The following is a 13,895-nucleotide window of genomic DNA, read 5'->3' on the forward strand; positions in this document are numbered from 1 at the left end:
AGAGAGAGAGAGCACTGCACAAACACATGCTGTAGAGCGAGAGAGAGAGAGAGCACTGCACAAACACATGCTGTAGAGAGAGAGAGAGAGAGAGCACTGCACAAACACATGATGTATAGAGAGAGAGAGCACTGTACAAACACATGATGTAGAGAGAGAGAGAGCACTGTACAAACATGATGTAGAGAGAGAGAGAGAGAGAGCACTGCACAAACACATGATGTAGAGAGAGAGACAGAGAGAGCACTGCACAAACACATGATGTAGAGAAAGAGGGAGAGAGAGCACTGTAGAGAGAGAGAGAGCATTGTACAAACACATGATGTAGAGCGAGAGAGAGAGAGAGAGAGAGAGAGAGAGAGCACTGTACAAACACATGCTGTAGAGAGAGAGAGGACTGCACAAACACATGATGTAGAGAGAGAGAGAGAGAGAGCACTGTACAAACACATGCTGTGGAGAGAGAGAGAGAGAGAGCACTGCACAAACATGATGTAGAGAGAGAGAGAGAGAGAGCACTGTACAAACACATGATGTAGAGAGAGAGAGAGAGAGAGCACTGTACAAACATGATGTAGAGAGAGAGAGAGAGAGAGAGCACTGCACAAACACATGCTGTGGAGAGAGAGAGAGAGCACTGCACAAACACAAGATGTAGAGAGAGCACTGTACTAACACATGCTGTAGAGAGAGAGAGAGAGAGCACTGTACAAACACATGATGTAGAGAGAGAGAGAGCACTGTACAAACATGATGTAGAGAGAGAGAGAGCACTGTACAAACACATGATGTAAAGAGAGAGAGAGCACTGCACAAACACATGCTGTAGAGAGAGAGAGAGAGAGAGAGCACTGTACAAACACATGATGTAAAGACAGAGAGAGCACTGCACAAACACATGATGTAGAGAAAGAGAGAGAGAGAGAGCACTGCACAAACACATGATGTAGAGAGAGAGAGAGAGAGAGCACTGCACAAACACATGATGTAGAGAGAGAGAGAGCACTGCACAAACACATGATGTAGAGAGAGAGAGAGAGAGAGAGCACTGCACAAACACATGCTGTAGAGAGAGAGAGACAGAGAGAGAGAGAGAGAGCACTGCACAAACACATGATGTAGAGAGAGAGCACTGCACAAACACATGATGTAGAGAGAGAGAGAGAGAGCACTGCACAAACACATGATGTAGAGAGAGAGAGAGCACTGCACAAACACATGATGTAGAGAGAGAGCACTGCACAAACACATGATGTAGAGAGAGATAGATCCAGCTGGTCCTGGGGCTGAGTTCACAAACCTGTTCTACTAACACACTGAAGCCTCAGGACCAGAACATCCAATCAATCAGAATAAACCAAATTACAACACAGTCAAAACATAACTACATTGCTTATTGGGAAACACAAGCACAAGCACAAAGCAAAATGCAGTGCTATCTGGCCCTAAATCGACAGTACACTATGGCAAACTACTTGACCATGGTTACTGATCAAAACCTTAGAAAAACCTTGACAAAGTACAGGCTCAGTGAGCACAGCCTTGCCATTGAGAAGGGTAGACACAGGAAAACCTGGCTCCCTGTAGAGGAAAGGCTGTGCAACCACTGCACCACAGCAGAACCTGAGACGGAGCTGCATTTCCTGACAAAATGTCAAAAATATAAAACAATTAGAGAGTGTCATTTCCCCAAATTTGAAACCCTTATTCAAGGTTTCAAAGACCTCTCTGATGAGGATAGGCTACCCGTCCTGTTGGGGGAGGACGCAGAGAGCTGTGTGTTGGCAGCGCACTACATTGCTGCCTGCCATGAGTTGAGGGACAGTGTCTGACAGACCAATAAACCTGCACATGTCCTCTACTGTATGATTATTGTTATTGTTGAATATATGGTTATTTTGACCCTTGGTTATTGTTGTTACTGTTGTCCCGTTGACAATATTTGATTCTCATTTTTTATTTATTTTTTTATATTGTAAATATCCAAAATAAGCTTTGGCAATATGTATATTGTTACGTCATGCCAATAAAGTGAATTGAATTGAATTGATAGAGAGCACTGCACAAACACATGATGTAGAGAGAGATAGAGAGCACTGCACAAACGCATGCTGTAGAGAGAGAGAGAGAGAGCACTGCACAAACACATGATGTAGAGAGAGAGAGAGAGAGAGAGAGAGAGAGCACTGCACAAACACATGCTGTAGAGAGAGAGAGTACTGCACAAAATTGCAGTGTGAAACTGTCAAACACATGGTAGGTAGGTAGGTTGGTAGGCTACAACTAAGATCAAATTAACAACTTGAATGTGCTCACTGTGTTTTCCCATACTGGTTTATATTTACATGATTTAAGAGTAAGTCTAAAGTTAATATATAATCTAATACAGGAATTCACAACCCTCTTCCTGAAGATCTACCATCCTGTAGGTTTTCACTCCAACCCTCTTCCTGGAGATCTTACTGTCCTGTAGGTTTTCAGTCCAATCCTCTTCCTGGAGATCTACTGTCCTGTAGGTTATCAGTCCAATCCTCTTCCTGGAGATCTACTGTCCTGTAGGTTATCAGTCCAACCCTCTTCCTGGAGATCTACCGTCCTGTAGGTTATCAGTCCAACCCTCTTCCTGGAGATCTACCGTCATGTAGGTTTTCAGTCCAATCCTCTTCCTGGAGATCTACTGTCCTGTAGGTTATCAGTCCAACCCTCTTACTGGAGATCTACTGTCCTGTAGGTTATCAGTCCAATCCTCTTCCTGGAGATCTACTGTCCTGTAGGTTATCAGTCCCACCCTCTTCCTGGAGATCTACTGTCCTGTAGGTTATCAGTCCAATCCTCTTCCTGGAGATCTACCGTCCTGTAGGTTTTCAGTCCAACCCTCTGCCTGGAGATCTACTGTCCTGTAGGTTATCAGTCCAACCCTCATTTAGCATATCTGATTCAGGGTTGGAGTGATAACCTACAGGACAGTAGATCTCCAGGAAGAGGGTTGGGCTGCCCTGAGCTATATTATAAACTGGGTTGTTCGAGCCTTGCATGCTGATTGCTTGTGAGGTGTGGTATATCAGACCATATATCAAAGGTATGACAAAGCATTTTTTTTTTTTTACTGTTGTAATTATGTTGGTAACCAGTTTCTAAAAAATATACTGTACCATGGCTAAGGCTTGTATCCAGGCACTCTGCGTTGCATCATGGCTAAGAACAGTCCTTAGCTGTGGTATATTGGCCATATACCAGACCCCCTCAGGCCTTAACTCTTAAGGATCTGACCTTTTTTTCATTTTTCGCCTAAAATTACATACCCAAATCTAACTGCCTGTAGCTCAGGACATGAAGCAAGGATATGCATGTTCTTGATACTATTTGAAAGGAAACACTTTGAACTTTGTGGAAATGTGAAATTAATGTAGGAGAATATAACACATTAGATCTGGTAAAAGATAATACAAAGAAAAAAAACATTTTTTATTTTTTGTATCATCATCTTTGAAATGCAAGAGATAGGCCATAATTTATTATTCCAGCCCAGACGCAATTTAGATTTTGGCCACTAGGTGGCAGCAGTGTATGTGCAAAGTTTTAGACTGATCAAATGAACCATTGCATATCTGAAAAAAATGGTGTCAAGACTGCCCAAATGTGCCTAATTGGTTTATTAATTCATTTTCAAGTTCATAATTGTGGACTCTCCTCAAACAATAGCATGGTATTCTTTCACTGTAATAGCTACTGTAAATTGGACAGTGCAGTTATATTAACAAGAATGTAAGCTTTCTGCCCATATCAGATATGTCTACGTGCTGGGAATTGTTTCTGTTACTTAAATCCTCATGCCAATCACATTAGCCTACGTTAGCTCAAACGTCCCGCGGGGGGGCCCCCCGAAGAGGTTAATTATATGCCATACAGCAGACGCTTTTATCCAAAGTGACTTACAGTCATACATTTATAGAGTACATTCAACTTAACTAAAGTAATATCTTTGACACTCTGAGTCACCGGGGGGGGGGGGGGGGTTCCTGTACGGCCAGCAGCAGGTTGTGAAAGCAGGGTGGATGTTGGTCCACACCTGTTGAGAAAGGAGGGTGGACGTTGGTTCACACCTGTTGAGAAAGCAGGGTGGACGTTGGTTCACACCTGTTGAGAAAGCAGGGTGGATGTTGGTTCACACCTGTTGAGAAAGCAGGGTGGATGTTGGTTCACACCTGTTGAGAAAGCAGGGTGGATGTTGGTCCACACCTGTTGAGAAAGCAGGGTGGACGTTGGTTCACACCTGTTGAGAAAGCAGGGTGGACGTTGGTTCACACCTGTTGAGAAAGCAGGGTGGATGTTGGTTCACACCTGTTGAGAAAGCAGGGTGTATGTTGGTTCACACCTGTTGAGAAGGCAGGGTGGATGTTGGTTCACACCTGTTGAGAAAGCAGGGTGGATGTTGGTTCACACCTGTTGAGAAAGCAGGGTGGATGTTGGTTCACACCTGTTGAGAAAGCAGGGTGGATGTTGGTTCCACACCTGTTGAGAAAGCAGGGTGGACGTTGGTTCCACACCTGTTGAGAAAGCAGGGTGGACGTTGGTTCACACCTGTTGAGAAAGCAGGGTGGACGTTGGTTCACACCTGTTGAGAAAGCAGGGTGGACGTTGGTTCACACCTGTTGAGAAAGCAGGGTGGATGTTGGTTCACACCTGTTGAGAAAGCAGGGTGGACGTTGGTTCCACACCTGTTGAGAAAGCAGGGTGGACGTTGGTTCACACCTGTTGAGAAAGCAGGGTGGATGTTGGTTCACACCTGTTGAGAAAGCAGGGTGGATGTTGGTTCACACCTGTTGAGAAGGCAGGGTGGATGTTGGTTCACACCTGTTGAGAAAGCAGGGTGGATGTTGGTTCACACCTGTTGAGAAAGCAGGGTGGATGTTGGTTCACACCTGTTGAGAAAGCAGGGTGGATGTTGGTTCACACCTGTTGAGAAAGCAGGGTGGACGTTGGTTCCACACCTGTTGAGAAAGCAGGGTGGACGTTGGTTCACACCTGTTGAGAAAGCAGGGTGGACGTTGGTTCACACCTGTTGAGAAAGCAGGGTGGACGTTGGTTCACACCTGTTGAGAAAGCAGGGTGGATGTTGGTTCACACCTGTTGAGAAAGCAGGGTGGACGTTGGTTCACACCTGTTGAGAAAGCAGGGTGGATGTTGGTTCACACCTGTTGAGAAAGCAGGGTGGATGTTGGTTCCACACCTGTTGAGAAAGCAGGGTGGATGTTGGCTCCACACCTGTTGAGAAAGCAGGGTGGATGTTGGTTCACACCTGTTGAGAAAGCAGGGTGGATGTTGGTTCACACCTGTTGAGAAAGCAGGGCAGATGTTGGGTCACACCTGTTGAGAAAGCAGGGCAGATGTTGGGTCACACCTGTTGAGAAAGCAGGGTGGATGTTGGTTCACACCTGTTGAGAAAGCAGGGTAGATGTTGGTTCACACCTGTTGAGAAAGCAGGGTGGATGTTGGTTCACACCTGTTGAGAAAGCAGGGTGGATGTTGGGTCACACCTGTTGAGAAAGCAGGGTGGACGTTGGTTCACACCTGTTGAGAAAGCAGGGTGGACGTTGGTTCACACCTGTTGAGAAAGCAGGGTGGACGTTGGTTCACACCTGTTGAGAAAGCAGGGTGGATGTTGGTTCACACCTGTTGAGAAAGCAGGGTGGATGTTGGTTCACACCTGTTGAGAAGGCAGGGTGGATGTTGGTTCACACCTGTTGAGAAAGCAGGGTGGATGTTGGTTCACACCTGTTGAGAAAGCAGGGTGGATGTTGGTTCACACCTGTTGAGAAAGCAGGGTGGATGTTGGTTCACACCTGTTGAGAAAGCAGGGTGGACGTTGGTTCCACACCTGTTGAGAAAGCAGGGTGGACGTTGGTTCACACCTGTTGAGAAAGCAGGGTGGACGTTGGTTCACACATGTTGAGAAAGCAGGGTGGATGTTGGTTCACACCTGTTGAGAAAGCAGGGCGGATGTTGGTTCACACCTGTTGAGAAAGCAGGGTGGATGTTGGTTCACACCTGTTGAGAAAGCAGGGTGGACGTTGGTTCCACACCTGTTGAGAAAGCAGGGTGGACGTTGGTTCCACACCTGTTGAGAAAGCAGGGTGGACGTTGGTTCCACACCTGTTGAGAAAGCAGGGTGGACGTTGGTTCACACCTGTTGAGAAAGCAGGGTGGACGTTGGTTCACACCTGTTGAGAAAGCAGGGTGGATGTTGGTTCACACCTGTTGAGAAAGCAGGGTAGATGTTGGTTCACACCTGTTGAGAAAGCAGGGTGTATGTTGGTTCACACCTGTTGAGAAAGCAGGGTGGATGTTGGTTCACACCTGTTGAGAAAGCAGGGTGTATGTTGGTTCACACCTGTTGAGAAAGCAGGGTGTATGTTGGTTCCACACCTGTTGAGAAAGCAGGGTGTATGTTGGTTCACACCTGTTGAGAAAGCAGGGTGGATGTTGGTTCACACCTGTTTAGATATCTGTCCTGCTGGTGTTTCTGGTTCCCCTCAGGAAGTTCAGGGTCAATACGCTGACATCCATCCATTGTCGTACACGGTTGTTGTCTTCTTGTCGACACTCTTTACATGAATACACATTTCCTTCTCTCTCTCTGTTTCTCACCTTTTTCTCCTCTCTCACTCTCTCTCACCTCTCTCTCATCTCACCTCTCTCTCATTCTCCCTCATTCTCCCTCACCTCTCACTCTCTCTCACCTCTCTCTCATCTCTCTCTCATTCTCTCTCATCTCTCACCTCTCTCTCATTCTCTCACCTCTCACTCTCTCTCATCTCTCATCTCTCTCTCAGTCTTCAACTGATCCCCTGTAAACCCCTTCACAACAACATTAGTGGATCTGCTGAAACATATCATCTTTCTCTGCCCTCTTTCTGCACTAGGTGAACTTTGACCCATTACAGGTAAGAACCATTTAGTAGTTTGTTATGACTTGAGTCTCCCTTTGTTAAACATGATCTTCACACTCTAACTAAAACAATGAGTGATTTAACACTACACTATAATGGCTTCTGAATCGACTTATACCTCCTGATTATCAAGGCTATAACACTGTTCCCCGGTAGGCTGTCATTATAAAAAAGAATTGTTCTTAACTGACTTGCCCAGTTAAATAAAACATTTTAAAAAATATTAAAATCTAGAGCAAAATTGTCATGCTGACCAGCTAGTCTGTCACAAAACACTGCATACCATTAAACACACCTAATGCACTGTTGAAAGCGAACGTTGACGACGTAGGGAAACGAAGGATAGAAACAAGGAAGTAATTAACAGGAAACACAGTGTAAAGAATAAAGAGACAAGTTGAGCTTCTAAATATTTGTTTATTACTATTGGTCGTCCAATAGTAATCAGAGGGAACCAGGTCTTTCCCCACCCTAACGAGTTCAACAAAGAGGATTGCTCCTATAATACACCACACATGGAATTCATTTGGCATGCTCCTTGACACATTTACTCACATACACAGATATGAATAATATGCTTGTCACAACTTGTTAAATTACACGTAATATATACACGATAAATGCACAATGATAATAACACCAGCAAAAAAAACAAAGTATTTCAATATGACTCAGTAGAATTGGTCTCTCCTGAGTCCTTAATGAAATCAGAATGGCTCCTGTAAAACTGTCTTATCCAATCACCACACAGGAGGAAGTGAAAGCAATGACAATAGCACATAAATAAATTCAGAGGTACAGCCGAGGAGGGATAAAAGTTCTCTGTATGAAAAGTACACACACACACTCGCGGATTCACACACGCACTCACGTACGTACACAAACACTTCCACGTACACTACAGCTTACGGCATCATTTCAGCAGATCATGTCAGTTTGAATAGAAATCTAGATGACAGAAGTCACACTGAACTGGGGCATGGCATAGGGGGAATACAACAATGTCTCTATGATATTATTAACATTTCTGAGTTGACACTTTCCCTATCTTCCAATGATCATTGCTCCGACTGCATACAAAAAAAATAAATGGTGAGTTATTCTGATGGATGAATAATCTGGACCATAAACCACCAGTCACACGAACCACAGAGGGGTCAGAGTCACTTAACATCTTTCACAGGAGAAAAAAACATAACACACATTTCTCAAAATAAACTGCATATCCCTCTCAGTGTACATAGACTTAGATTTATATTGTTACACCTTCAGGAAACAAAACACAGCCATATTTAGTGTCCTTACACAGATAGTCTGCTTCCTTAATATTTTAAGGGTTAAATGATGCAGGAATGTAGAGTTAAGTTCAGGTGACAATTACATACAGTATAGAACAGGGAGAGGGTTAGTTAGTCTTTTCAGGAAAGAATCATCACAACACCTGGCAACCCGGTATTAACACAACACCTGGCAACCCGGAATCATCACAACACCTGGCAACCTTGACACAAACATACTTTAGTGGGTGAAGGGGTTGAGGAGAAAGCCAACGAGTCATATCAAAAAGGTCTAAGGTCTCTTAGGGCTGGTATTATGGTGTCATGCCTTAGCCAGTAGAGAAGTTTCTCTGAGAGGTTACGCCCTCTGTAAAGCCCTAAGGGTCATCTTCAATGTCTTTTCTGTCTGATTGTACTGCAAAAAAGATGATAAAGAACACTAGATGAACTCCTTTGTAATACACCTCTTCAAAGTACGTACGTATACTGAAACATATTTCTGTTTTATGGCGATTTAAAACAAGTGCAAGTCAACTGATATGCCACAATCTGACCCTATAGCCTCATTACCCCCCCCCCCCCAAAAAATACTTCTAACCAGCAAGAGCATGTAAACCATGCTAGACATGGATACAGAACAGACAGCTGACGATGCCGATACCTACAGTATCACGCTGGCACAAACCCAGAGGTTAGGAAAGGGAAGGGAGGATGGCACAGGGAATTGGGTCATAGAGAGACAGAGAAAAGAGGAATCTGGTGGAAAGAGAGGAGAGGAGAGGAGAGGAGAGGAGAGGAGAGGAGAGGAGAGGAGAGGAGAGGAGATTCTGGCAGAGAGAGAAGTCAGAGGAGAAGAAATATGGCGTCTCCTCTCTCACAGCCTGGAGGTGAAGTTCTCGGGGAACACCCCTTTGAGCGCACTCTGTTTATTCTGGATCCAATCTTCCTGCTTCATCCCCATCAGCCAGCCCTCGTCCTGAAACACACACATCATGTGGATTAAGAGGAACCCAAAGCACACAGTTTTGGAATGTAGCTAAGGCCATGAGATTGACTCAGGTCTTTTGTACATCAAAGCTGCCTCACACTACAGAAACGGTCCTATGAGCCCGTTCTGGCTCAAACAAGGCTATTAAATGTAGTTAATTCTTCTATTGTTGAAATAATACAAACTACGACAGGCATTTGATAACCTGTTGGGGCTAGGGGGCAGTATTTGCATGGCCAGATAAAAAAACATACCCGATTTAAACTGGTTACTACTCTTACCCAGAAATGAGAATATGCATATAATTAGTAGATTTGGATAGAAAACACTCTAACGTTTCTAAAACTGTTTGAATGGTGTCTGTGAGTATAACAGAACTCATATGGCAGGCCAAAACCTGAGAAGATTCCATACAGGAAGTGCCCTGTCTGACAATTTGTTGTCCTTCAGTTAAATCTCTATCGAAAATACGTGACATTTTCTAAGGCTTCCATTGGCTCTCAGAAGGCGCCAGAAAGTGTAATGGGGTGTCTGCTGTCTCTGGGCGAAGAACAGCAGGAGAATTTGTGAGTGGTCAGCCTAGGAACAGTGACACTGGAGATGCGCGTTCATGAGAATTCTCAATTTTTTTCTTTCAGCCTTTGAATGAATACAACGTCGCCCAGTTGCAATATTATCGCTATTTTACGAGAAAAATAGCATAAAAATGTATTTTAAACAGCGTTTGACATGCTTCGAAGTACGGTAATGGAATATTTTGCATTTTTTTGTCACGAAATACGCTCGCGCGTCACCCTTCGGATAGTGACCTGAACGCACGAACAAAACGGAGGTATTTGGATATAACTATGGATTATTTGGAACCAAAACAACATTTGTTGTTGAAGTAGAAGTCCTGGGAGTGCATTCTGACGAAGAACAGCAAAGGTAATCCAATTTTTCTAATACTAATTCTGAGTTTGGTGAGGGCCAAACTTGGTCGGTGTCAAAATAGCTAGCCGTGATGGCCGGGCTATGTACTCAGAATATTGCAAAATGTGCTTTCGCCGAAAAGCTATTTTAAAATCTGACAGCGTGATTGCATAAAGGAGTTCTGTATCTATAATTCTTAAAATAATTGTTACGTATTTTGTGAACGTTAATCATGAGTAATTTAGTAAATTCACCGGAAGTTTGCGGTGGGTATGCTAGTTCTGAACATCACATGGTAATGTAAAAAGCTGGCTTTTGATATAAATATGAACTTGATTGAACAAAATATGCATGTATTGTATAACATAATGTCCTACGAGTGTCATCTGATGAAGATCAAAGGTTAGTGCTGCATTTAGCTGTGGTTTTGGTTTTTGTGACATATATGCTTGCTTTGAAAATGGCTGTGTGATTATTTTTGGCAGGGTACTCTCCTGACATAATCTAATGTTTTGCTTTCGCTGTAAAGCCTTTTTGAAATCGGACAATGTGGTTAGATTAACGAGAGTCTTGTCTTTAAAATGGTGTAAAATAGTCATATGTTTGAGAAATTGAAGTTATAGAATTTTTGAGGTATTTCTATTTCGCGCCACACGATTCCACTGGCTGTTGACTAGGGTGGGACGCAAGCGTCCCACCTAGCCCAGAGAAGATAAAGCACAAACAGAATGTACCATCAGGCTATGACTAAGAACACTGACCTGTTCTTCTGGGTTGTCGAAGGCCACAACCAGCACTATGTCTCCAGCCTTCATCTCCAGCTCATCTGAGTCATTAGCGGCATAGTCATGCATGGTGGTCACCTGAACACAATGAAGAAAATAGTACAATTCAGTTTCATATTATTTCCTACTTGGAAATAATAGATACATATTACACGACGTAGAATTTATTCACATATCATCAGCAATTATTCACATATCATCATCATCATCCCCACTCACTTTGAAGAGGAATCCTGGAGGCATCTCTACGGCCTCTGAATCCCCGTTGGTTGCTGCTGCTGCCACAGCAGGAGTCTGTGACAAAAGAAGTGACAAAAATAAGTAAATCAGTCAACCAACCAACCAACCAACCAACCAACGTGCCACTTACCTCTTCTGGTACTGCGGCTGCAGGTGTAGGGGCTGCAGGTGTAGGGGCTGCAGGTGTAGGGGCTGCAGGTGTAGGGGCTGCAGGTGCCGTAAGTGTGTCAGCCTGTTGGAGACAGAGAGAAGACGAACTGTTACACATACAGCCCGTCATGATGTCACAAAAAAAATGCACCCCCAGTCTATAAACTATCCCCTGTTACAGCCAGGCAGTGTTTTCGGACTGAAAGACTACGATACATTTCATTTTGAAGGGATCTGGAGAAACAAGATCCCTTTATTTATTCAGGAAGTCCCATTGCGGTCAGAATACCTATTTTTCAAAGGACACCTGGCACTGCCTACTACTACTACTTGGAAGAACCAGACAGAACCAGAGAGAACCAGACAGAACCAGAGAGAACCAGAGAGCTCCACCATCACGTGTCTACAACTACAGTATCCTCCATCCTGTCCTGCTAGACCACCAGACCAGTGTTGTAGCCGATGCATCCACCCAGCTCCAGATGCATCCTACTCTTTCCATCATACCTGGGGCACCCCCTCCTCCTCATCATCCCAGCCAGCAGCCTCAGACTCGGCCACGGCAGCGGAAGCAGTGGCTGGGGCAACGGATGTAGCATCAGCATCACCGTCATCCCCCCAGGAGTCATCCACCCTCACAGGCAGAGAGCCATCGTCATCCCAGCCTGCCGCGGCGGCAGCTATACCGTCATCCCCCCAGCCGGCAGCACGCACCGGCAGGGTACCGTCATCATCCCAGCCAGCAGCACGCACCGGCAGGGTACCGTCATCATCCCAGCCCTGGGGCTCCTCTGGTGGAGCAGGAGTTTCCTCAGGCTAGGTAGGCGAAGGGTCGGGGTGGGGGCAATTAAATGGGCAGAATGGGGCATGTCCATTGGTATGAGGAACCCATTCAAAGCCATAGAGACCAGGTTTAGAGCCAGGGTTTCCATGGCAATGGGCATGGGCAAGGGGGTAGGGGTTAAGAGGAGAAGGTATGGGGTAGGGGTAGGGGCAGTGAAATGGGGTATAATAGGCCATAGGAAGCCATAGTGACCAAGAACCGGGTCAGGCCAGGGTTTCCATGGCAATGAGCCATTTATCGGGGATAATAGAAATGTAGGAAATTAATTCAAATTAATTTAATTAATTAATTAATTGATAAATAAAAAGATTGATGATTGAGACGTGGGGGATGTGGCGAAAAAGTGAAAAGACCAATTAATGAAAGATCAATTAGGTTTTCAATCGTTAGCTTTTCCAATTCAAAGAAGGCTGTTGTTATGGAGTTGGCATGATGGCGCAGACTGGCACTCAGGCTACCAGGTAACATCGTGGAAGGTCAGAGGTACAATTCCCTTTATGTTCTGCGTTACTATTTTCCCCAACAAAAACACAGAGCTGTGGAGATAACAGTTTGGTTAGGGCACAAAAGCAAACCAGAAAACCCTGAAATAACTATTTTGTTATTCTGTTAGTATCATGTAGTCCTTAAATTCAGCTAGACAGTCCCATGGCTGTTGGATCAGCTAGACAATCCCATGGCTGTTGGATCAGCTAGACAGTCCCATGGCTGTTGGATCAGCTAGACAGTCCCATGACTGTTGGATCAGCTAGACAGTCCCATGGCTGTTGGATCAGCTAGACATTCCCATGACAGTTGGATTAGATAGACAGTCCCTGTTGGATCAGCTAGACAGTCCCTGTTGGATCAGCTAGACAGTCCCTGTTGGATTAGCTAGACAGTCCCTGTTGGATCAGCTAGACAGTCCCTGTTGGATTAGCTAGACAGTCCCTGTTGGATCAGCTAGACAGTCCCTGTTGGATCAGCTAGACAGTCCCTGTTGGATCAGCTAGACAGTCCCATCCATGGCTGTTGGATCAGCTAGACAGTCCCTGTTGGATTAGCTAGACAGTCCCTGTTGGATTAGCTAGACAGTCCCTGTTGGATCAGCTAGACAGTCCCATCCATGGCTGTTGGATCAGCTAGACAGTCCCTGTTTGATTAGATAGACAGTCCCTGTTGGATCAGCTAGACAGTCCCTGTTGGATTAGCTAGACAGTCCCATCCATGGCTGTTGGATCAGCTAGACAGTCCCATGGCTGTTGGATCAGCTAGACAGTCCCATGACTGTTGGATCAGCTAGACAGTCCCATGGCTGTTGGATCAGCTAGACATTCCCATGACGGTTGGATTAGATAGACAGTCCCTGTTGGATCAGCTAGACAGTCCCTGTTGGATCAGCTAGACAGTCCCTGTTGGATTAGCTAGACAGTCCCTGTTGGATCAGCTAGACAGTCCCTGTTGGATTAGCTAGACAGTCCCTGTTGGATCAGCTAGACAGTCCCTGTTGGATCAGTTAGACAGTCCCTGTTGGATCAGCTAGACAGTCCCTGTTGGATTAGCTAGACAGTCCCTGTTGGATCAGCTAGACAGTCCCATCCATGGCTGTTGGATCAGCTAGACAGTCCCTGTTGGATTAGCTAGACAGTCCCTGTTGGATCAGCTAGACAGTCCCTGTTGGATTAGCTAGACAGTCCCTGTTGGATCAGCTAGACAGTCCCTGTTGGATCAGCTAGACAGTCCCTGTTGGATCAGCTAGACAGTCCCATC

General features: G+C 45.0%; 1 protein-coding gene across 8 annotated transcripts in view; it reads right to left on the reverse strand.

The window, feature by feature from the left end:
- Positions 1 to 7,347: 7,347 nt before the first annotated feature.
- The window catches only part of LOC106582515 (myc box-dependent-interacting protein 1), a 47,878-nt gene continuing 41,330 nt past the window's right edge, over positions 7,348 to 13,895 (reverse strand). For 4 of the 8 annotated variants that reach the window (XM_045704901.1, XM_014165685.2, XM_014165686.2 and 1 more), the window contains 5 exons: positions 11,810 to 12,118; positions 11,283 to 11,384; positions 11,132 to 11,206; positions 10,889 to 10,990; positions 7,348 to 9,203 (listed from right to left, as the gene is read on the reverse strand). In XM_045704901.1, coding sequence (XP_045560857.1) covers positions 9,102 to 9,203; positions 10,889 to 10,990; positions 11,132 to 11,206; positions 11,283 to 11,384; positions 11,810 to 12,118 — 690 coding nt within the window. In that variant the 3' untranslated portion in view covers positions 7,348 to 9,101. The remainder of the gene's footprint in view (positions 9,204 to 10,888; positions 10,991 to 11,131; positions 11,207 to 11,282; positions 11,385 to 11,809; positions 12,119 to 13,895) is intronic. The other 4 variants (XM_045704902.1, XM_014165689.2, XM_014165690.2 and 1 more) reach the window with 1 other exon arrangement.

This window comes from Salmo salar, chromosome ssa21 (assembly GCF_905237065.1).
Source record: "Salmo salar chromosome ssa21, Ssal_v3.1, whole genome shotgun sequence".
NCBI lineage: Eukaryota > Metazoa > Chordata > Actinopteri > Salmoniformes > Salmonidae > Salmo > Salmo salar.